The sequence below is a fragment of the Mercurialis annua genome, linkage group LG6, assembly GCF_937616625.2.
Source record: "Mercurialis annua linkage group LG6, ddMerAnnu1.2, whole genome shotgun sequence".
Lineage (NCBI taxonomy): Eukaryota > Viridiplantae > Streptophyta > Magnoliopsida > Malpighiales > Euphorbiaceae > Mercurialis > Mercurialis annua.
The window spans coordinates 41137501-41160685 of NC_065575.1; the positions used below are offsets into that span (position 1 = coordinate 41137501).

At 34.5% G+C, this 23185-nt stretch overlaps 3 protein-coding genes across 3 annotated transcripts; 2 read left to right on the forward strand and 1 right to left on the reverse strand.

Moving 5' to 3' along the window:
• The first annotated feature begins 1242 nt into the window (after positions 1-1242).
• LOC126687098 (nodulin homeobox-like) lies at positions 1243-11885 on the forward strand. Its single transcript, XM_050381472.2, has 18 exons — positions 1243-1470; positions 2346-2388; positions 2580-2705; positions 2786-2944; positions 3529-3612; positions 3690-3818; positions 4129-4347; positions 4750-4881; positions 4963-5058; positions 5683-5844; positions 6161-6452; positions 6548-6673; positions 6756-6825; positions 7768-7831; positions 7947-8015; positions 9389-9922; positions 10024-10058; positions 11146-11885. The coding sequence occupies exons 2-18, from the start codon at positions 2347-2349 to the stop codon at positions 11678-11680; spliced, it is 2874 nt and encodes a 957-aa protein (XP_050237429.1). The 5' UTR covers positions 1243-1470; position 2346; the 3' UTR covers positions 11681-11885.
• Positions 11886-13292: 1407 nt separating this feature from the next.
• On the forward strand, positions 13293-14385 carry LOC126687422 (uncharacterized). Its single transcript, XM_050381982.2, has 2 exons — positions 13293-13373; positions 13459-14385. The coding sequence occupies exon 2, from the start codon at positions 13769-13771 to the stop codon at positions 14195-14197; it is 429 nt and encodes a 142-aa protein (XP_050237939.1). The 5' UTR covers positions 13293-13373; positions 13459-13768; the 3' UTR covers positions 14198-14385.
• A 516-nt stretch (positions 14386-14901) lies between these two features.
• LOC126686992 (serine/threonine-protein phosphatase BSL1) lies at positions 14902-22167 on the reverse strand. The gene is made up of 20 exons (XM_050381327.2): positions 21727-22167; positions 21503-21642; positions 21315-21394; positions 21121-21215; positions 20043-20142; positions 19890-19959; positions 19430-19531; positions 19116-19197; positions 18864-19034; positions 18088-18271; positions 17756-17957; positions 17505-17672; positions 17183-17421; positions 16869-16953; positions 16683-16781; positions 16409-16608; positions 16254-16329; positions 15699-15834; positions 15481-15620; positions 14902-15381 (listed from the first exon to the last, which is right to left on the reverse strand). The coding sequence occupies exons 1-20, from the start codon at positions 21929-21931 to the stop codon at positions 15298-15300; spliced, it is 2658 nt and encodes an 885-aa protein (XP_050237284.1). The 5' UTR covers positions 21932-22167; the 3' UTR covers positions 14902-15297.
• Between the last annotated feature and the right edge of the window lie 1018 nt (positions 22168-23185).

Genomic DNA, 23185 nt, shown 5'->3' on the forward strand with positions numbered 1-23185 from the left:
AAATGACAAAGTTGCAGCTGCAATTTTCTATCTTTTAGCTTAAAAATTTATTATTCTATTTATGTTTATTAGCAAAATAATTATAAATATTCGACATATTTAGAAAGTACAGTAGTTTTTTTTTGTTTTTTTATAGTTGTTTTATAATTAAAGAGAAGAGATTTTGAATTATAAAATATCCATAATTTATCTATAATTATTCTTTATGTGTGAAAGTAGAAGTGACAAGCAAAATAATAACACTAGTCTTAATAATTGAAAAAAATTAATTTCAATATAATATCAAACATTTGTGGCTTTATCAATTATAGTCAATTTTCAAAAAATTGGCAAAACTATTTTAAAAATTGATAATAAAATATCATGATTATTTTCGTACAATCATTATATACTATAAAATTAAACAAACTACAAATTAATTCTGTAGGTAAAAATATAAATAATAAAAAATTAGTAAAGATTTTTAATTATATCTCATTAAACTAACTATCTTACTTATATTTTATCAAGTAGTATGATTATATTATGTTTACTTAAAAATTAAATATTTTTTAAAAATATGCAAACATGCCCTTACCTCAAAAATAAATATGCTCTTCGTGATATATTTGTTTTAGATATACTCTCAATTTTCTTTTAAATGGCTCATTTGTACCATTCTTGTGAAACGAAGAATTTAATGTCGTTTGATTATAAGGATACAATTGATCCATTTAAAAAAAATTGAGGGTATTATTTGAATAAATAAGAGGGGCTAGTTCATACCGGCATAAACATTAGGGGCAAAGTTGAACTTTTTCAATTAAAAAAATATGTTGACCAATTTATTATTACCAGTAATTTACAATTACTAATAGCACTGAGGGCAGTCACTGTCTCACCGTATGGTTTGAAATACGAACAAAGGATCAACGCGCCCCCGAACTTGTGATATAAGGTTATTTAATCCAGTTTTAATTTATTTGAGCAATTAATTTCAAATTTTTTTATTTTTGGGTCAAATAATCCCATAATTTATTTATTTTATTGTAAAAAATAAATTTAGAATAGTTTATTACAACAATTAGGAAATTTTTTAATTTTTATTTTGCATTACTCACCTCCAATTTGTATTTTACGCGTTTTTAAAATATAATTATTAAATTATCTGATCCAAAAATGAAGAGTTTTAGAGTTAATTGTTCAAACAAATTAAAATTGGATTAAATAATCCCGTGTGTTAAGTTGAGGGGATGCGTTGATCCTTTGTTAAATGAAATACTCTCCAAAATTCAACTAAAAGGGAGAAAAATAACCCATAAATACCTTTGCCTCTGCAATTTTCTTCAACAATATTTACTCTATCACTATCTGCTTTACGAGTTATCCAATCAATCAAAAATACCGCCAATTTTATTCCCATTTCTGGTTCTTCGCTTTGTTTTTGTTTTTGGCGCTCAATAAGAAGCTCATCGACATCAATTTTTGAAGGTTAGCTTCATTATAATACTTCCTCGCATTATTTTTATGCTTTAGCTGATTAATTTATGTACTGGTTACTCGCTCTGCTTTTTTAGGGTTTCAACGTTTTAATTCTGTTTTTTTTGCTTGAAATTTAGGTTTGTTTTAAGTATATCAAGCTTGTGACGCTGGTTTGTTTTTAGTTCACTGTCTTGAAAATGCTAATAAGCTTCATTATGTGGAGAAGTGTGCAATTTTTAAGCTGAACTTTGCAGTTTTGCACCATGTTTTGTGATTAATTTTCTGCATGTTATTGTTAAAAGCTAATATCAGGAGCTCTAAACGGTGGTTTGAATTGGTTTAGGACCCATTTTTGTGTGTCCGAAACTGCGAGACTGCCTTGTATTTGGATTTTTATTAGTGTTCTTCGTACTGAAAAGCTATAACAATCTTTGAAGAAATATGAAGATAAAATTTCAATTACTATATTAGTGCTGCAAATATTGATGTATCATGCCTGTTCTCCGTTGGAATGTGGAGAATTATTATTTGAGTGTCAATTTGTTGCAAGAAGTGGATATCCCTGTATAATGTATAACCGACTTCTGTATTGCTACAATTATTTCATTTTCTGTGATTGGCTATACACTTATAATTAGCTTCTGACCTTTGTTTTTCGCTCCTGGAGTTGTTTTTGCATTTGATGTTTTTTGAAATTGACAAAATTTAAAGGTTGCTTCTTCAAATTGTTTATTGGCAATGAAACTGTTAGGGCTTCTTGTTGAAATGCTTACGGAGAGACCTCTTTTGGTTGCTACTTCTAAAATCAGCTCAAACTTGATAAAACACATCTATTATTAGCTTCTGTTTATAATTTGCTCATGGCGTTTTCTTGTCCTGGATAGGATGAGGCTTATTAAGGATGACTCTGGTTGTATCTCTGAACAAGTAAGTAGAAGTTTTAAATGCATGAATAATTTGCATTTTCTAGTTAATTCCATTTGTTCTTAATAATTAAACGTAATTATACTTCATCCTTTTCTTCCTTGAAAAGAAAAATCAAATGGTTTTCAGTAATCCAAGGTGCCTCTATCTCTTTCTCCCTTTTTTAACATGGATTATTCTCATCATGTTGACAGGTCATTGACTTAATTTCTGCTGTAAAAGAATTACATGGGCATAGCTCTCAGGAACTTAACAAATTGTTGAGAGAGACTGAAAATTTTGCAATTCACTTCCCCACTGAAAAAGGATCAAATCTAAAGGTCAGCCAATAATGTGCTATCATTACCATATGCTATTATAGTTACAATTTCTTGCATCTCTTACATTGCATTATTTTCAGATTGATGTGGAAAAACTGGCAGGCTTGCTTCCTTTGCATCTTATTGCGGTGCTTATATCATCCGAGAAAGATGAACCGCTGTTGAGATATTTATTATGTGGTATTCGGCTTTTGCATTCTCTATGTGACCTTGCACCTCGGCATACTAAACTCGAGCAGGTTTTGTTGATCCTTTTCTAAGATTTCATTTATATATAATGCAGCATTCTTTTTGCATTTATCTTCTTTAGTTGCAGGGAATTTTAACTGTGTGAATATGAGCCTATAAAATGTTATAGTAAGATCCACTCTCTTACATAATGCAGAGAAGAGATGGTCATTGTTCCACTTGAATTCTTTTCCTTCCTATGCATTTGGTTTGTTAATTTAAATATTGATACCTTTATGATCATTACTTTTCACCTGTATGTTCTAATGTTGTCGGTCTTCTAACTACATGCAAGTGCATGTATTTGGATGTGTGTCAAACTTGTTTTGTTAATCGGATCTTAATTCTTGATATGCAAGAATATCTCGGTGTGTAGGTTGGGCTTACCTTTAGGATATAGATATCCTCTTTAGTTGACTCAAAATGATTTTGAAGTATTATCATCTCTGCATCTCTCTATGGGCATGTAAAGAACCGTGTTATATTCTTTCACATTCTGGCATTTAAATTTTGGAAGACTTGGTAGTGAGATTGTTGAGCGAGCACACAACTTTGGACTCTCATAAATCATACCTTTTATTTTGTTGATGTGCAGATTTTACTGGATGATATTAAAGTGTCAGAAAAATTGTTGGATCTGGTGTTTTATGTGATAATTGTTCTTAGTGGTATCATGCAGGTATTGTTAAGTCTTTTATTTTTAAGTTTTACATCGCATTCTGTTTATTTTAACTGGGAGCTGTCTTAATGGCATAGGAAAATAATAATTCAAGCTCTTTGTCCCTTCTCCATTCGGCATTGGTAGCTTGCTGTATGAATCTATTAACAGGATGCATTTCTTCACACTGGCAAGATCTTGTTCAGGTGCTGCTTGCTCATCCCAAGGTACACTCACCATAGTGTATTTAAGTTGCTATTGTAAATGCGTTGAATCATTATGGTATCTCTGCAAAATTTTGTTTCCTTCATTTTCCTTAACAATCTAAGAGGAATTCAACAGTGACTTGCGTCTTTCTCTTTTACAATTTTTTTTAAATATGCAAAAGCAACCATAGAATTGATGAAGAGGAAGTGGCAATAGAAGCAAGTAAAAAACAAATGAGAAAAAAAGTGATTTTATGATCTCAGTTTGGTGTTGTAGTTCACATAATTTGAGACATTTTTGCTCATGCCGATCCTGATATTTCTGTTATAGGTTGATGTATTTATGGATGCAGCTTTTGGAGCAGTGCATGTAGCCATCAGGTTTCTTCAGGTCAAGATATCTGCACAGTATACGGAATTTCACATGAGATCAAGACCGACAGCTGAACAAATAATTAATTATCTATGCCAACAATGTGAGGCTTCTCTACAGTTTCTTCAGTCATTGTGCCAGCAAAAGTCATTTAGGGAGCGCCTACTAAGGAACAAGGTTTTAAAATAAAAACTCTGATTCTCTGTGGTTGGATTAAAGTTGGTTTTGGAGTTGCCAACAATATTAACATCTGTCCAAACCAACGCTCTCAGAAAGCTGAATGTTTGTGTATTACACTTTTTTTTTGTAAAATAGCTGGGAATATGATCAGTTAGAGATATATGAGTATGGATGCTAACTTTTTGATTTGGCTAAAAATGGAACAAAATCATCATGAAAATATTGCACGAGACCATAATTTATGAACTATATTTGCTTGGATGACCTCCCTTTCCCTGATATATATCCTAGTTCTATGCTTGATTTGTTTGGCACTATGGGGACATTTCATGTGCAATATCCTCATGATGTTTTGGTTTTCATTATTTAAGTAATTATTTTGGATTCTATTCATTTTAGGAACTATGTGGAAAGGGTGGCGTTCTTTTCCTGGCGCAGTCCATATTAAAGTTAAATGTTACACCCACTTTTATAGAGTCTTCCAGAGTTGTTGCTGCTGTATCACGACTCAAAGCTAAAGTACTATCTATTGTAAGTTTTGCAATTTAGACTTGTTGATTATGTCTGTGCTAGACTATACTGCACTTATCCTTTATTAATGTAATTATGCAGCTATTGCATCTGTGTGAAGCAGAAAGCATCTCTTACCTTGATGAGGTTGCAAGTTCTCCAGTTAGCTTTGATTTGGCCAAGTCCGTTGCATTAGAGGTCAGTTCCTAATGCAGCTTCTGCAGCAGATTCGCATGATCACATTCTTTATGGTTTTTTAATATGATTTATTATTTTATACTCCCTCCATCCCATTTTGTTTGTCAGTTTTTATACTTTTTAATGTCCCAAAAAGAATGTCACTTTTTGTGCTATTAACACACATTTTTCTTCTTTGCCTTTAATATTAATGAGAGTGATATATAGATTAATGAGTAAAATTAATGATGCATTTGTCTAGATCATATAACCAAGACAAAAATGAGGGGTATAAAAAGAAATTTGTCTATAATATTTATTGTGTTCTTAATTTGTGTGAAACTGAAAAAGTGACATAAAATGGTACGGAGAGAGTAGTTTATATATCCTCTGCACTGAAACAAAATGATTTTTTAACCCAAAAAATATTTGATACCTATGAGAAACTTCCTTAAATGTATAACTATTCATATACTTGTTTTCGCGGTTAAAAAAAAAATATACTTGTTTTCAGTATAAAAAGATGAGAGATTTCCTTTTGGACTAGCTTGCAAATGGGGTCATGTCGCGACAAACTCTAATTGTTCCATCCTTCTTTTTCCCTTGATCAAGGCTTACTTTTTTTCTACTGCTCTCATGATGTAGGTTCTTGAATTATTAAAGGCTGCACTTAGTAAAGATTCCAAACATCTTAGCGCTAATTCTGGAAAAACATTTCCCATGGGGCTTCTGCGACTCAATGCGTTGCGTCTAGCTGATATTTTCTCAGATGATTCAAACTTCCGGTCTTACATTACAACATGCTTTGTAAGCTATCTTTTGATTTCATAACTTGTATACTCTTATAAGCATAATCCCACTTCTGGTTAATCACTGCTGTGACTTATTTGGAGAATATATCTGAGATTGATAAAAGATTGCCTAAAATACTTTTTATCTTGGAACTTACATGTACATGAAGAAACAATTACTGAGAAAAAATGGGAAGTCGCTGCAGACTGTCTTATGTTATACTATGCATGCTCAATGTATTATTCTTTAAAGCATCAATGGTGAAGATTTTCATTACTCTTTTTTCCTCTTCTTTTCTCTCTTTTGTTTCAAATTTCAATTCATTGCCCAGACTAAGGTTCTTACAGCCATATTTTCACTTCCTCATGGAGAGTTTTTATCCATTTGGTGTTCTTCTGAACTTCCACCGAGAGAAGAAGATGCTGCTCTCGAGTTTGATATATTTACAGCAGCTGGATGGGTTTTGGACACATTTTATTCACTGCACTCATCAAATCTTCTAAATTTAGAAATTACTCTAATCCCCAGTAACATGCCCCAAGCTACCTATGCTCATCAGAGAACTTCATTATTTGTCAAAGTAATAGCCAACCTTCATTGTTTTGTCCCGCATATTTGTGAAGGTTAGTTACTTCTCAAGTTGGATAAATTTTTGTGCCAAGCTTGGTTTTATGCCTTGCCACTATCACCTAATTCAATTTTTTGTTGCAACCGACAGAGCAGGAAAGAAATCTCTTCCTTCATAAGTTCCTTGAGTGCATGCGGATGGATCCATCTGAAACTTTGCCTGAATTTTCTTTTCCTTCTGATGCTAACAAAGCAAACTCTATTTACAGGAACCTACGTAAGCATGAATTCTCATAATTTCCCAATGGGCAAACTTCTATGACTTAATTCCATTCCTTACAAGCAAATTGCATGTGCAGGTTCATTACTAAGCCATGCAGAATCTCTGATTCCTAACTTTCTGAATGAAGAGGATGTACAACTCTTGAGGTAATTTGTAAGACTCTCATTTCGTTCTTCCTAGAAGGTCTATTTCTTTTCTGTAATTTTCTAAAACTTCGAATATCATGTGCAATAATTACTGGAGAGAAGCTATTGTAACCGGTCCTGTTTACTTGGTAGATTTAGCGGTTTTGAGATTTTAGATAAGCTTTTGTCTGTTCAGACTAAGTGATGCTGTTAAAGAATTACACGTTCATGACTCATATTGATTTCATTATTATTTATGAATTCTGATTTCATTATTAATAATTACTAAAATTGGCATACTCTAATTGCATTACTAAAATCACTTAGCAATACCGAAGACGGCGTTTTCTTCGTCTCTGGTGCATGTTTTTTCAGCCCATACCACTAGTTTCTCAAAGAAAATACAATTATGAGAAGAGTTTGAAAATGCTAACAATGTGCTGTTATACTTGAATAGCAGAACTGTGTGTATAGGACGGTTTTACCTATCCTAACCATTACATTGTGCATGGATAACTATGTCTTATCTTATCTCATGCATGTTTAAACATACTTTCTCTTAGGCATACATATCAGTTGGAAAATTTTGAAGGCAATTTCTTAATCTGCAAACAGATGAAATGGAATGGAAAATGACTAGTTCCCCTTGGTTATAGCCCAGTTTTTTTCCTTAAAGCTATGATGTATCGTTATGTGAAAATTAGACATGTTGTCACAGCCTCAGAAATAGATTCCCAAGCGGCTGCACTAGTAGATTGAAGTCTTACATTTTCACTTGTAGCTATAGCTGTGGTTTCATCTCTTTTGGAAATTGCCAGAGTTTACTATAGCCAACGGATGCATGTTAAAAAAATTCCCACACATAAGATGCACACTAGCACTATGTGCATGTGCCGTAGAATATGTTCTTATCAAATCCACACTGGTTATTTACTCTAGCATCTTTTATTTATTTTTTCGTAGGGTATTTTTTAACCAAATACAGCCGCTGATTAATGCTGCTGATATTGAACAAAGTCAAGTTCAGGTAAGAATTCTTCCTCTGTAAACTAAGAGTCTATTCGTGCTCCGACCATGGCAATCTGTTTTCTTTTTCATATAATTTAATAATGTTTCATATGATGCTTTTGGAAAAAATTCAGGAAAACAAATTTGAAAGGTCGGTATCTTTGGACAAGTTTTCTAAACTGGATATCAATGAACGTCATCAGGTACATTCTGAAGCTCATGGTTTATGCATTATGTTTGATGCATTAATCGAGAACAAAGGCCATTGTGCTAATTTCTGATGTAAGATTCTCTTGCGGTTCTATTATATATCTAGGTAACAATGGAAACAAGTTTGACAAAAATCTTGATTCTACCCTTTCGGTCATTATATGATGTGTGAGCTAAAAGTTCAGTCGCATTCAGTAGCTACAAGTCCAAAAATAATCCTGATTTTCTTGACAACTAGATGTTAGATGGGCTCTGTTTGTTTCCAGAAAATACTCTATTATGGAAATTATTTTCCTATTTTTTCTATTGTTTGGCTGTCATATACAAAAATATTTTAGAGAAGTTCTAATAATAACTTGAAATAAGGAGAGACTGAAAATCAATGTCTCGTGTGGGCCACATCACATATATCAAGGAGAGAAGTTGGGGAATAGTGTTGTAAATGAACCGAGCAGAGCCGAGCTTTGAGGTGTTCATGTTCGGTTCATGTTCGTTCGAGTTTTAAATAAGGTGTTCATGTTCGGTTCATATTCATTAAACTGCTAAATGAACAAGCTCATGAACGAGCTCGTGAAGTGCTATACGAGCTCGTTCATGAACACGAACATGTACAGATTACAGAAACAATTTAGTTTTGCTTTTTTTAAATCAAAACTACGTAGTTTGTTTGAATAAATATAGTTTTAATATATTAAAAGAATATTTTATATTTAATTTAAAAATGATTAGCTGAATCGCATACTCTTTATCAAGTTTTATACGAGCCAGTTCGTAAACTTCTCTTCAAGCTCATATATGGGAAGGTTCACGAACTCTTAATCAAGCTCGTTCACGAACAACTAAATGAGTTATTCATGAATGTAAACAAGCCGAATGCCACTATGTTCATGTTAAATAAATGAACATAAAATTAAATTCGAGCTCGGTTGATATAATATACAAACGAACACGAACCGAGCTCTTATCGAGCCGAACGTTGAGGTGCTCGTGAGCAGCTCGTTTCATTTACAGCCCTATTGGGGAATATGACCTTCTTTACTTAAAAGGAAAAGTTTTTTTTCCATAAAAGTGGGCTTATTTTTCATTGGATAGAAAAGTTTTTACTTTGATTTTTTTCTTTTAGCTTCTTAAACATTAGACAATGAGGAAAATTAATGGATGAATATTTTTCATGAAACAAATAGAGCCCTAGATTCATTTTAATATTTATCTATTGTAGCTTAAAACTAACAGTTGAAAATGTTTGTGAGGGCATTGAATCTCAAGTATTTGAGATTGACATGCATTGGTTCCTGAAATTCTCTCTTTTTTCATCTCAGCGATGTTGCCTGTCCTTTTCAAACCTAACAAATTTGATTGCTCTTAGGAGGCGCAAAGTACAGGGGGATACACATCACCTTTATTGAAAAAGGAAATGTTGAAACGCAATATTAGCAGTAATCAGAAAGAGGAAATGTCAGAGAACTCCGCTTTTCAAGAGGAGCAGCTTAACTTCAGAAATGAGCATATCAATCATGCCAATGATGCAATGAGGGAAGACAAGGGTAAATCTGGTGGTACTGCATCCACTGTTATAAGAGAGATTGACAGAGATTTTCAAAATGTTGATACAAGTGGTTCAGATACCAGTTCTGCTCGAGGAAAAAAATTTGCCAGCCAGATTGAAAATGGTGAGACCCCAAAATCAATCGGACACAAGAGAGAAAATGGTCTTCAACGCGTTCAAGAAGGTGAAAAGGTTGAAAGCACTCAATTTGACGAAAAGCAGCCGAGAAAACGGAAAAGAACCATAATGAATGACTACCAAATGTCATTAATTGAGGAGGCTCTAGGGGATGAACCTGATATGCATCGGAATGCGGCTGCTTTACAATCATGGGCTGATAAGCTTACTCTTCTTGTATGTATATACCTCTTTGTAGCGCAACTTAATTCTCTTGTTAGTTCATCTACATGAAGATGCAACTGTCTTTTCTGATAAGTTTTGGCACTGTTTTCCAGGGTTCCGAAGTTACACCATCGCAGCTAAAAAATTGGTGAGGAAGCTACCCTTCATAAGCATAGTTTTCCATCCTATAATTGATGATTCTTTTAATTCCGTAAGGTTACATTCCTTTTTATAAGCAAGATTGGAAAGGTATAAACCAGATTGGGGAATCTTTAGCAGTTTAGATATAGCGCAGCTGTAGTAAATCTTGAAGGAGTTAAAATAGAGTAATTGGAATATATTTACACTTCAACATAAGCCATTGAGTTTCCAACATAGCCAATGCGCATGGGAGCATACTCCTTATATTTTAAAGCTCAGGTTACTAGTTATTTTAATTGCTATTGTTGCATGGTGGGAGAGAGTTGCAGTGCTGTCATTTAGATTTAAGTTGATTCTATTTGGTGCCAGTATAGAAGTAAGCCATATATTTCCAAGGTTTCTCACCCTAAATGCTAGATCATTTTACTTCTGGAAAGTGTAGCTAAAGATCATTAGAAAATGAACTTAAAAAGGATGGGCAAAGAAAAGAAATATATTACCCTTGTATTATTATTACTTGTATCTTTTTCTTTGGTCCTTTTTGTTTGGCAGCTTGGTTCTTTATCTGGCCTGTTTTAATTCTTTCATTTCAACCTAAACTGTTTCTATTTTGTTATTACGGATATTATTAGCTGGGTTTAGGGGAGCCATTCGGCATGGATGCTAACTCGGGCATACTCTCGTGAACATTTAGTTCAAAATGTTCAGGTAGTGGTTTTTGGTGATTTCACTGGTTTCCCCTAGTTGGTTAGGTAACAAAATGGTGGGAGAAAGAGGAAGATTGGATTCTGCAAACCCCTGATTTAATTTACGGATAATTACTATAACCCTCCTGAATTTAGGTCCAAATTGTTATTTCCCCTCAATTTTGAAAAATCAAGAAAAATAAAATGTTATGGGGAAATAGTAATTTTTCAAATTCATAGGTGAAATTGTCATTTTGAGGGCTCACAAGTTGACTGGGGTCTGTGTCTTGAATATTTAAATATGATTTAGATTTAAATGGGCATCAATGTAGAAGTTGACAAATTTTATCATGTTTTTCTAATTTGAAGATTTGCTAATTAATGCAGTTGTCGTTTATGTTATTGCAGGCTCAACAATCGGAAAGCTAGACTAGCACGAACAGGCGGAGGTGTAGGTTCAGGTTCAGGCAAAGATGTCCGAGCGCCAATGGAGGTCGACCATTCTCTTTCAGAAAAGCAAGCCGTTGCATCACTGCGACATTCACACGACTCATCCGAGAGTCATGGAGAAGAAAATGTCCCGTCAGGTGCAACTGCAAGACCCATTGAAAACACAGTAAGAACTGAAAATGCCGATACTTATTTAGCTGGCAATGATGGTGCTCAGTGGAAGCCAGATCAAGTAGTAATGCTACTAGATAAGCAAGGAAATGAAATTGCTAAAGGGAAAGTACATCAAGTGCGGGGTAGATGGTATGGGTACCGCTTGGCAGAAATGGAGACTTGCGTTGTGGATGTTACCGAGCTTAAGGTAACTGAAAGAATTCCGAGGCTTCTGTACCCTTCTGAAGGCACCGGCATATCATTTAGCGGATCTGAAAGAAAGTTTGGGGTAATGAGAGTAATGTGGGATTTAAATAAACTAGTAATGTCTCCGCCGTAATGTTAGAATTCTAGTGTCTATAGCCTTAGCAGTTTAGTTTTTTAGCTTAGCCTTTTAGTTTAGCAGATTCTGATCAAGATAGAGGTTCAGGTTTTATTATTCTCTTCCTTTGTTCTGCCCATTTCATTTACTAAAAACAGAATTACAGTTTTAAAAGCCATGTGGATATTAGTTTAGTCATTGGAGATTCCCCGGTATTTTTTTACGGTTACTTTGTTTTTACCTTTTTAATCATTTTTATCTATTCTATTGTTGAGTGAAAGTGATAATAATCATTCAATGAGTGATATTTATTCTGATTCCACTAGGTTAGAAAAAAAGTTATTAAGAAACGTTGAGAATTTTTTTAAGCCAACTTGAAAAGCTGTTTGGTGATGGTGATAAAGAAATGTATCAGCGGAGAAATATAAATAATACACCATCTTAGTTCTTTTAGCAACAAAAATGGGACTTATTGGAAACATTTGTAAATGAATTGTTAAAAGACTCATATTAAGTGGGAGGTCCGGACGGTGGGATGCCAAGACTAGCTTCCTCGAGGGTTTACTAAGGGTGGTCAGGCTTCTCCGGGAGTTCCCTCGTCACCTAAAAAAAAGTTCATTTTATCCTTAAATTTGGTTTAAAAAATCAAATAAAGTTAAATTTTGAAAGAAAAAAAACACCATTAAGTTTAATATTTTTGACTCATTTTTCCCCTTCAACTTCAATTTGCATATAATAGTCTTATTATCTTCGGCCAAGTCATATGAGGGAGTAAAATGAGTCCGAATATTAAATTTGAAGGTATTTTTGTAAAAAAGAGCACAAATTTGACCAGATTTGATCTTTTATACCAAATTTGAGAGGTGAAATGAACTTTCATTAGTTTTCTTAGATATAGATGTTTTGTATAGTTTTTTAAATATAGTAAAATAAAAAGATACTCTCTCCGTTCCGTAAAAATAGAAAAAGTAGCTCTTTCACAAGAATAAAGAAAGTAGTTAATTATAGGTAATTTGTGATAATTTTCCTAAATTTTCCTTTTAATTTCTTGGAGTAAATCATAATAAATTAGTGATTTACACAACCCAAAGCCACTATATAAATATTAGCCAATAGATTTTTAGATGCATAAAAAGCATACATTGAAACTTTAAATCAATTAATATTGATATAAGAGCATCTCCACTCTAGTGCCAAAAATACCTCACAGTGTTATAATTTAGCATTTAGTATAAAAAAAATACGTCTCCATTGTACTTCTATTTTATGTGCTAAATTTAGTATGAAAAATTATTGCACACAACCGTTGCGCCATGTCATTCGTGTAACAAACCAATTGTGCGTTAGCCATGTGGAAAATTGAATGATAAAAAAAATAAGTAATAATTAAAAGATTCCCTATCGCAAATGCTCATTGACTTGATGTAAAAATGACGTGGCGCAACGGTTGCATGGGATAAACACTCATTTAGTATATGCTAAACTCTGTGCCAAATTTGTTAAAAAGTTTAGCATATGCCAAATTTTATTATATCTAAATTATTTACAGATTTACCATCAATAATGATAATCACAAAATTATAAATTTAGCATTTAGTTAAGCATTTTGCAATGGAGTGGATTTCAATAATATGTGTTATACATAACATTTATTTTATTTTGTGTTAAAAATAGCATAAAAAATACAACATGCAATGGAGATGCTATAAGGGTATTTTAATAATTTTATAGTTAACTAACACTACTTTTTCTATTTTGTGGGACAAAAAAAGTAACTACTTATTCTATCTTTACAGGACGGAGGGAGCGTATTTTATTAAAATGGAAATGAGTTAAGAAAATAGTGTTTGGAGGGCATTAAGTAACGTAGAAAACCCTTGTTTGGAATATGCAAAAACATATTGGATGCTCTATGCACTTGATTCTTTTCGCAGCTTCAGTTTACAAATTGCTTAAATTGTTACATTGAAATCATATTCCAGCTTCTATAGTCTTGCCACTACTTTTCAATTCTTTTACTAGTTCTATGTCGTCCAGCTGTTTGTAAAAATGCCCCACTGAGATCATTTATTTGTTCATTTTTACAGCTGAAAAACAAAAGCTAGTATGGAAGGAGGAAGCAAAGTATTTGTAAAAGATTTAGTACCTTCAGCTCAAACCAACATAAACACTCAATTCATACTGTTGGACAAAGGCAGACCAACAATGGAAGGCCAAAACAAGACATGTCTGGCCTTGGTGGCTGATGAAACAGCTGCTGTTCACTTCCAGTTATGGGGCGAAGAATGCGATGCTTTCGAACCTGGTGACATTATTGGTTTAAGTAAAGGTATATTTTCGTACAATCGGAACAATCTTGTTTTGAGAGCAGGGAAAAGGGGTAGTGTTGAGAAAGTTGGGGAGTTCACTATGGCCTATGTGGAGACTCCGAATATGAGTGAGATTCGTTGGGTTCCAGACGCGAATAATTCGAAGAAATATGTGCAGGAGGCTGTTATTTCTGCCTATTCTCGCATTTTTCCGCGCTTAGATTAAATGTCAGACGTACGAAAGTATTTTGTCATGTAAAATTCAATTCAAACACTTGTTCATGTTCTTGATTCAGTGTTTGCAATAGTCCAGGCTTATAGCAAACCAAAGTTCAAGCTGTATAAACTTTGCTTAAATGCAAACAAATCATGAGCTTTTGCAATTTCGAAACACGAAGAACTATTTTTTAATTACGTCAATCACTAATAGATGTGGAACTTCGAAACTCAAACAGAAAAGACATAATAAGATGAATATTAGCGTTTATATCAACACCAAATGATTAGTTTTTCAATTAGTAATTCGAATTCCGAAATAATTTATGTTTTGCATTGCAAAACACGCTATAATTTGTGTTGTGTGTGGTTACACATGTTATGAAAAAGCATATATAATTCAGAGGAAAACTGAAAAAAGCTGAAACACTTCACTATAAATTACATCCATCTCATTAAGAAAATCCGTTTCTTAATTTACACATTAAAAAGATAAAAATAAAATAAAATTATTATGTACGAATTAATTGTTGTCTTATTACACATGTTTAGTCAATAAGACAAACAAAAGGTAAAGAAGAAAAATTATGCTGAAAAAAATAGAATGAGATTTTTAATTGAAGTACATTAAAAGTAAAACAAACAACATATTCTAGATGAGACGGTGGAAATATGTAAGAAAAGAGAACTGATGATGCATTTACACTTCAAATATTGAACCCGGAAAAAAACACAATAGATTCACTGTGAATAATTAAGAAAAAACAATATTAACGTATTATACAGTAAAAACCTCTTAAAACTGTTTATATTACAATGCACAGAACTATTCCTTCTCTATAAATTATCAACAGTAATAACTATCCCTGCTCAAACTAAAGTGTACATTATGTTACACTCATTGGTTAACCCCTAAACCTTCTCTAAAGCTGGGCAAATTTGAGAATGCTTTTCTTTTTGCTTCTTTCTTTGTATAATCTAAAAGTACAACACAAGCATCGCCGAGTGGGAAATATTTTGCTCGAAATTGACAAGGGTCAAGCAGAGCTTCCTGTAGACATGGGAAATCTGCAAATGATCTCATGAATTACAAAAATCAGTCTGGGAGTATCATATATATGCAAGTGAACTCCTGTCATGATCAGGTTGTGGCCGACCGCGAGTTGGAGTAGGCGGTCTTTGGATGTTGAGCTCCTGCAAGACATTATGAGCGCACAAGACAAATATCAGGTCATCAGAGATTTAACTCATTTTCGACTGGTAATGATAGGACTAGGAATGAAAAAAGCATACCTGCATCCATGTATCGTCCATGACACGTTCTGGCGATGTTTCAGGCGATTGAAGGGGCGGTGGCAAGGGATGTATCAATTTTGGAACCACAACCAAACCCCTGCCAACCACCAGTATAGCTCCAGCATTGTTTGCAGTCCCTAGACGGATATTTGAAATTAGGACACGGATACAATTCCACCAACGAAGAAAGATAATTTCATTTTGATTTGACTCACCACAATAATTAGTTGCTGAGAACAGCGTAATCAATTGACCTTGAGCAAAGCGTTCAAACCCGTCCATAACACATTCATGTGCCCTAATAATGAGCTGTAACTTATTTTTCTTACAAAAGTCCGTTACGCGGTCAGGCTGCAATTATGTTAAAATTGAGGCAAAGCTTTAGTTCCTTAAGTGACCCAAACAAGCATCATATTTCAAAGATGCATGACAAAGAAATATTTGTGTGAGTTCCATAAACGCAGAACTATAAAATTATGACGATTAAGTATAGAGAATAACTATAATTAATGCAATTATATATATATATATAAAAATAAAACTATAATGCAAGAACCAAGTTTCAAAGGTTTAGGTTCACTAAGTGGTATATTGCAATTAACAATCAGTGTTGTCTGGGTATATTTCACTCGAGATACCGCAGTGTGCTGCCAAATGGCATAGGCTAGAGACAATAATAGGCAAGAGTTTCTTATTGTGACAGAATATGTACATAGTAAAAGATCTAGCAAATGCATCTTGAAAGTAAAAGTAGGAGATGACAAAAATACCCCAAAAGTGACAAGACCAGGGCCTCTCGCATTTGGTCTCAAACCCTCTATGCTATCATTTTCTGTTGGATCAGACCTGTGTAAAGAGGTGGCATAAGACAAATCGATGGAAATATAGCTCAACAAAAAGAAATGGATGTCAAAGAGGAAAATACCATAATAGATCCATTAGTACAATAGATCCAGCATCCATCGTTATGGGCCTTTCAATCTTCTCTATCTGCTCCACTGAATGAATAGATCTTCCTATGCCACCATGCATACATATGATTTTCTTTTCAATAAGTGCAGCAAGTGGAAGATAGTTGAATAGTTGATTGAAACGTGTCCATGCCCATATACCATCACTCTCCCCCTGTAAATATTATTGGCTATAAACATTATTGAACTTTAAGGAAAAGAAAACAAACAAAAGTTTATGTGATGTACCATTCTCTCAATGCATTCAAGACGAAAACCAAAGAGTGCATTTATATCAGCAGCTTCATGGTTGCCACGTATCAAATGAACATTGTCAGGATTCTCAATCTGCAAAAGATGTAAAATAAAAGCGCAATTACACAAAGGAGAAAGATGAAGTATAATCTGTGCACTTCCTAAAAGAACACATCTTGCCTTGAGAGCTAGAAGCAAAATAATAGTTTCCAAACTATGCTGCCCTCGATCGACATAATCTCCCAAAAATAAATAGTCAATGTACCTACAGCATATAAATAGATAAGCTGGTTAAAGGAAAAGGCATGGAAATGAAAGCTGTCATAGAATATACACCAAATGGAAAGAAGTAAATCTTCAATACTAGCAGCAGAACTTTACAAGGTTCAAATGATCATCAATACTAAAACTTAAAGCTAATATTAATCAGTTGTCTCTATCCTTCGATCTTCTTCCCACATGTAAATTCTTAGAGCTGAAATCTTATTACTTACGTTATATCTCCTGCAGTGGAAGGAAATCCATATTCATCAAATAGACGCATCAAATCACCAAATTGCCCATGAAGATCACCAAAAACTTTTACTGGAGCTTTCAATTGAAGAACTGTTGGCTCGTGCATAAAGATCTGTTCAGCAGCATAGCAAAGCTCACCAATTTCATAAGAATCCAGGAAAAACCTCCTATTGGCAGGGGCTTTCCAGTTCCGAGGTCTAAGCAATGTGGAAATAATCTGCAAGACAAACTGATAAAATCAGGTAGGTCCATAACAAAAGTACCTGTGAGTTTATTTATGCTTTTATTGTGTTGACTTGCCTTCTTATGCAAACCCTGAGGAGACCTTTGCCTAGTGAACTTTTTTGCAGAATATGGCATGTCATTATTCATAGGAATCATTCGTCTACTTTCATTTTCAAACTGATCAAGTGACAATTGCCTAACCATCCCACCAAGGTTCCCGACAGCCTCTTTAGCAACCACAACCTGTAACAGCAACAAAGTGTTATTCTGCATCCTGCAAAATTGAAGCAACACTTCATTTTGCCAGATAGATAAAGAGGACATACAGCTCTAGGATGAAGGCGAACATCAGCCTCAATGTCACTACCATCAGAAGTTCCTTCTGCAGCTTGTGAGTTGTCATCGGACACAGATGTTTCTTCAGCAGAATTGGCAGATGCTGCCTGAGCAGCTTGCCAGACAGCAGAAGCTGCCTCCGCTTCAGCAGCGGAAGCCTCCCTAAGTTTTTCCATTGAATTTTTGTCCATACTGATAGAAAACAGAAATCAATAGAAGTTGCTAGGAATGATGTATGAACAAAAATAGTAATGACAAAAGCACATATTGCATGCACCAATAACACATGCACACAAAAGAGAAAAAGAGCAATGGTTAAAACCTGATGCCACCAGGTGAAGGGAACTCTAGTCCGCCATCTGAGATAGTATCATAAGGATTTAAACTAGCAGAGTTTATCCTGGCACTTGTTATGCTTGAGGCTCTCTCAGAGGTTAATATAGGAGAATTAATGTCTGACTGAATTGGTGAATTTTCTGCGACCAGAAAATCATCTAGAAGCACATCTGCAAAGAGCATGGGCAGCAGTGATACAGTTAAGATCGTGCGTTGCACAATAATGAGACTTACTGACAGTTCTCTGAATAACAATAGTCCAGCCAAAGAAGAATCTGACCCACATATTCAATCAGACTTTCAGTTCTCTACTGGAGGAGACTATAAAATCAAGCAGCGAAATCATCACAGGCCCAAAAAGTACACCATAAAATGAGAGCTTGCAATATTTATAGCAGCGACATAAAGCTAAAGCGATGTGTTTAATTCGAGTTGACTAAGAAATACATGCACAAGAATAGAAAAAGACAGGATGTGCATTAAAGTGGGAGAGCTCTAGTAAAGAGTACATTATTTAGCAGAAGAGTTGAAGCATAAAGCAGGCTAATGTCCCAAATGGACTATGGAATGCTGTAAGTTGTAACCTTGGATGCTATATGGTATTCAAGAGCTGAAGCATACAGTATTTAGTTACATGATTGATGGCAAATCAAAGTTACTGCTTTGTCAAACCCCAGCTAAGAGATTGTACTTCTTAAGAAAATATACATTCCATTTGAGGTAAAAAAAAAAAGGTTCAAAATTTTGTAACATAATCATTACCTCCCCTTAGACCACCATAAATATAAATGCGAAGACCAACAGAAGCAGCGGCTTGGCGGCACCGACGCATTAGCTCCAAAGAAGGATCATATTCAGTGTGCCCCTTGCTTGTTTTTGAAGAAGTTACAAGCCCATTTCTATCCAGCCAGACTCCAGCAGCCGTGTCCAAAACTAAACAAATAGACGCAGCACTAAGATTAACAGTAGTCTACCTTTTATTATAATAAGGACCCAAAAATGCCACAGCATTACCTGCCACAGCTGCATCACCTTCTACCGAACGCCCCCCTTTCAGGACACCTCCTGTTACATGCAATCGTGCACCAACGAAGACCTGAAAGCAAATCACTGAAACTTTATAGTATTGGATCATTATTGGAGAGGCAAACAAAAATTTCCTCGCTAGAAAATGGAGGAACAAAAGAAGACATGTCTACCTATAATCCGAGTGTCCGAGCTGTCCACATAACATTATAAATACAGATTATATATCAAAAATTACTACAATTAACTAGAGAATTAAAAATATAGTACGTACAAAGTTCTGGCCTCTATAAACTACTCACCGCAGCATGCTGATATCTCGGTGAAGGAGATACCCCTGGTGCAAGAGTCCACTCCCACTGACCATTTCTATGCATTAAGAGGCCATAAGCATCTCCAAGTGCCTGTACAAGCACACATCAACAATGAATCGAAAGAAACCAACCAAAAGCAGCTTATCACTAACCATACCTTCGGAAAAGATAGTAGCCTTATATATGTTGAAGCATCAGAATTAACATCAGTTTATTTGAAAGATAAATTTATGAGAAAATTTAAAGCCTAGGGAAAAGATTGCAGAAGACATGATTTTGTCCCATTTTAATATCCAAAAAATTCATTTCTTTTGAGTTATTTTAAGTCCCAATTCTTATTCCACTTCAAGACCATTTGGAATTCATTTTAACATAATCTTCGAGTGTTGTTGATTTTTGTCTCTCATGTTCAGTTGCTTCACACCCTCATAGAAATAAGAGATTATACCATGCCAGTGGAGTCTCTTCCGCCACAAAGCAAAAACATGCCATCTGAACGAGCACTAGCAGTCGCATACCTGCAGAGTAATGATTAATGTTAAGTATAAACACTAAAAAAAAGAAGAGTTTATGCGTCTATTGACAAACTAAACTAACTTACATCCTAGCAGAAGGTCTATCACCTTCAGGATTTAGGCGTTGCCATGCATATGGCTTCTGGGCAGTATCCAAAGCCCATGCATCAGATAAAACTCTTTTACCTACAATTAATAGGAGATTATCATTTACTCATCTGCATATAACAGCCCACACAACATGAATATTTGATTTTGAGCATACATAAATTTAGGCATGTCTCTATCACAGACTATGCAACCAAAACAATAACACAAAACGTACCAATCAAACCAACAAAACTCTTAATCTAATCTGCAAAAATATGATCACACAACAGAAGAGAGAGAAAGCAGAAAGATATACCATGCTTTTATTTGACATAGTAAACAACAACGATTCCAGACTAGTTATATTTATTTGACACAATAAATAACAATGATTAGCTATTAAACCCGGAGTAATCATATCAGGATTGTGCTGTAAGGCAGATGTTGAAACTTGAGACCATAAAGTGGTCATAAGAAAGTATCAAATCCTAGGGGTCTCTGAGTGAGAAATAGTTTTAACTAGAAAATCTCGTAGTCTACATCCAGCCATCTCTCGGTTAATTTTGACATAGAAAATGCAAAACCACAAACATAATGAACAAGAAAATGATGCGAGTTTTCCCACTCTAGGTTGATGTAGCTTTAGGAGTTGTCCGTATACAATGGACAATGTTTGCTAAATTAATAATCTTGACGCATATGATCGTGCAGTCACTCATCATTCAAAAATAGGTCATACAGAAGGATACATTTTTATCAAATTTACGTCTTGCTAACTCAATTATCATTTCAAAACCAGCAACCTGGGTCCTAGCTTCTAAGACCTATAAGTATTACCCCGGCATATTAGGCACCATTTAAAGATTATCAATCCAATATAAGACTGACAAAACAAAGAAGTTGAATCTAACAATGTGAATGCATCTTCATTGAAAAACGAGCAGTATACAAGTCTCTTGCACTATTTATAGAATGTAAACGATCATATAAATTTTTGCTACTACACTAGTGCTACGAAAGAGGAAAGGCAACATAAACTCAAAAATCCAAAAACGGGGAAATATAAAATAGTACCATCATTGCCGCTGACAGTAACAAGGAAGCGTTGGGCAACCAGGTCGATAACATGCCCATAGCGAGGACCGGGACCTTGTCCTTGTACAACCACTCTAAATATATTCACATCAATTAAAAGAAGAAAATGCTGAAAATTAAACAGTCAAATGGGAAACAAATCACAAGCGATGAATAAAGGAAACTCGGCTCACCGGTGCCATTTGAATTTATCATTAGTCAAGTCAAGCACAAAAAGATCATCAGTAGAATGTCCAGCAGGACCTATCCCACCCTACCCATTCAACACCAATTCAATCCAACATTATAAAACAAAAACTATAAATTACTAATAAATGAAGAAGTTCCAGATTACAATTTAATCTCAAATTTGATCAATCACCTGAAAAACAACCATGGTACCAACCGCCGCGGCAGCATGAGCAGCCCGAGGAGACGGCGGATCACCGGCAGGTCGCATTCTGGTCCATTTTCTAGTGACAACATCATAAGAGTGAACTGAATTGGTAACTCCAGCTAATCCTACAAAACAAATCTAATCATTAGTTGAAGTAATTAATCAAGAAGAAGAAGTTTGAGATAGTAAAAGAAACGGAGTTAGATAACTGATGCCAGGAGCGGAAGAAGAACCGCCGCCTTCAATAGCAGTGGCGCCGCCGAAGAGAATAAGTCGAGGTCCTTGAGTATTAGTGGCGGCAACTGCCGTCAAAGTATGAGCACACCGAGGACCGGGAGCGTCTTCCTCCGTATCCCAGTAGGATTCCAAGGGACGGTAAGTAGGCGCCGGATAAAGCCACGGCTTCGAACTCATTACTAAATCTTAACGCCACTGAATCTAATCAGTTAATACAATAAGATAAGATCGACGGCGCCGTGAGAGGCGGTGGTGGTGGTGGAGTTAGAGCGGGTTAAACGGTCCAGACCGTATTTTTCATTTCTTCCGGAATATTAAATTATTAATGCGATATAGTATAAAGTATGGAATGAATGGCAATTAAAATTTGGAATTGGACATTTCCGCGAAAAGAAAGGGCAAAGAAAAAAGGAGTAGGAATTAAAAATGATGATAATCTATCTATTTACTCATAGGTTGAGTTCTTTCTTTTACTTTTACTTTTTTTGTTTAGTCTTAAATGAGTCAATTGTTATTATTATTTATTTATTTATCTTTTTCAATGATGAGAATTCGAAACTTACTAGGAATGGGTGTATTTTAGTAATTAGAAAATAAAAGAATAGAAGTGCTCCTAAAAATGCTCTAGCTTTGTATGTTGTCCATATTCACATGCTTTATACTTTAGGTGCTGGCAGGGATTAACGGCATAGTGTCGACCTTTTTGTGTAGGCCAATTAAACGGCAAGATATGCCATCATGTGATATGTGAAAAAAGGAGTTGGCAAATGGCAATGGCTCGGTCGCAATGCATCATGAGGTAGGGTAGGGTGGCAGATGGTAATTCGATTTGGTTCAAAACTAAATATCAAAAGTAATTTATATTTTTTTAAAAAAATATTCAATTAGGTTAATTTTTAGTTTTAAAATATTAAATTTATCTAAACCAAATTTAATATATTATACATTTTAATATCTAATGACAGGAAAATAGTGTTATTTGGAAAAAAAAAATTATTTTAAAAAAGTTATACATATGTATAGTTCAGTTCTCTTTTTTGTCTTTTCTTTGGGATTTTTGGTTTTGTAAGTTCAACTGAGCCAAACCGGATCAATTATTTTCAAAAAGTTATAGTACTAATGTATTAAACCGAAGGACTATTTTTAATTCAGATCGGTTCTTTTTGGTTCTGTGTGCACTTCTTCATTAGTCAACTACTACAAAATTTATTAATTCTTTTGTTTTTTCTGGAAACAAAAAAAAGGTCAAAATGCTTACTATGAATTCTGATTATGGCGCCGTGCCATCATGTTTGACGCCAGGCTGCTTTTCTAGAGATGTTAACGGAGTCAATCATGCGAAAGGGTCAAAACTTTTGCCATATTTATTAGTTTTAGTCCAGCTTCCACCACAAGGCAGAAGCTTAGCAATTTATGGTCTGCCATTTTCAT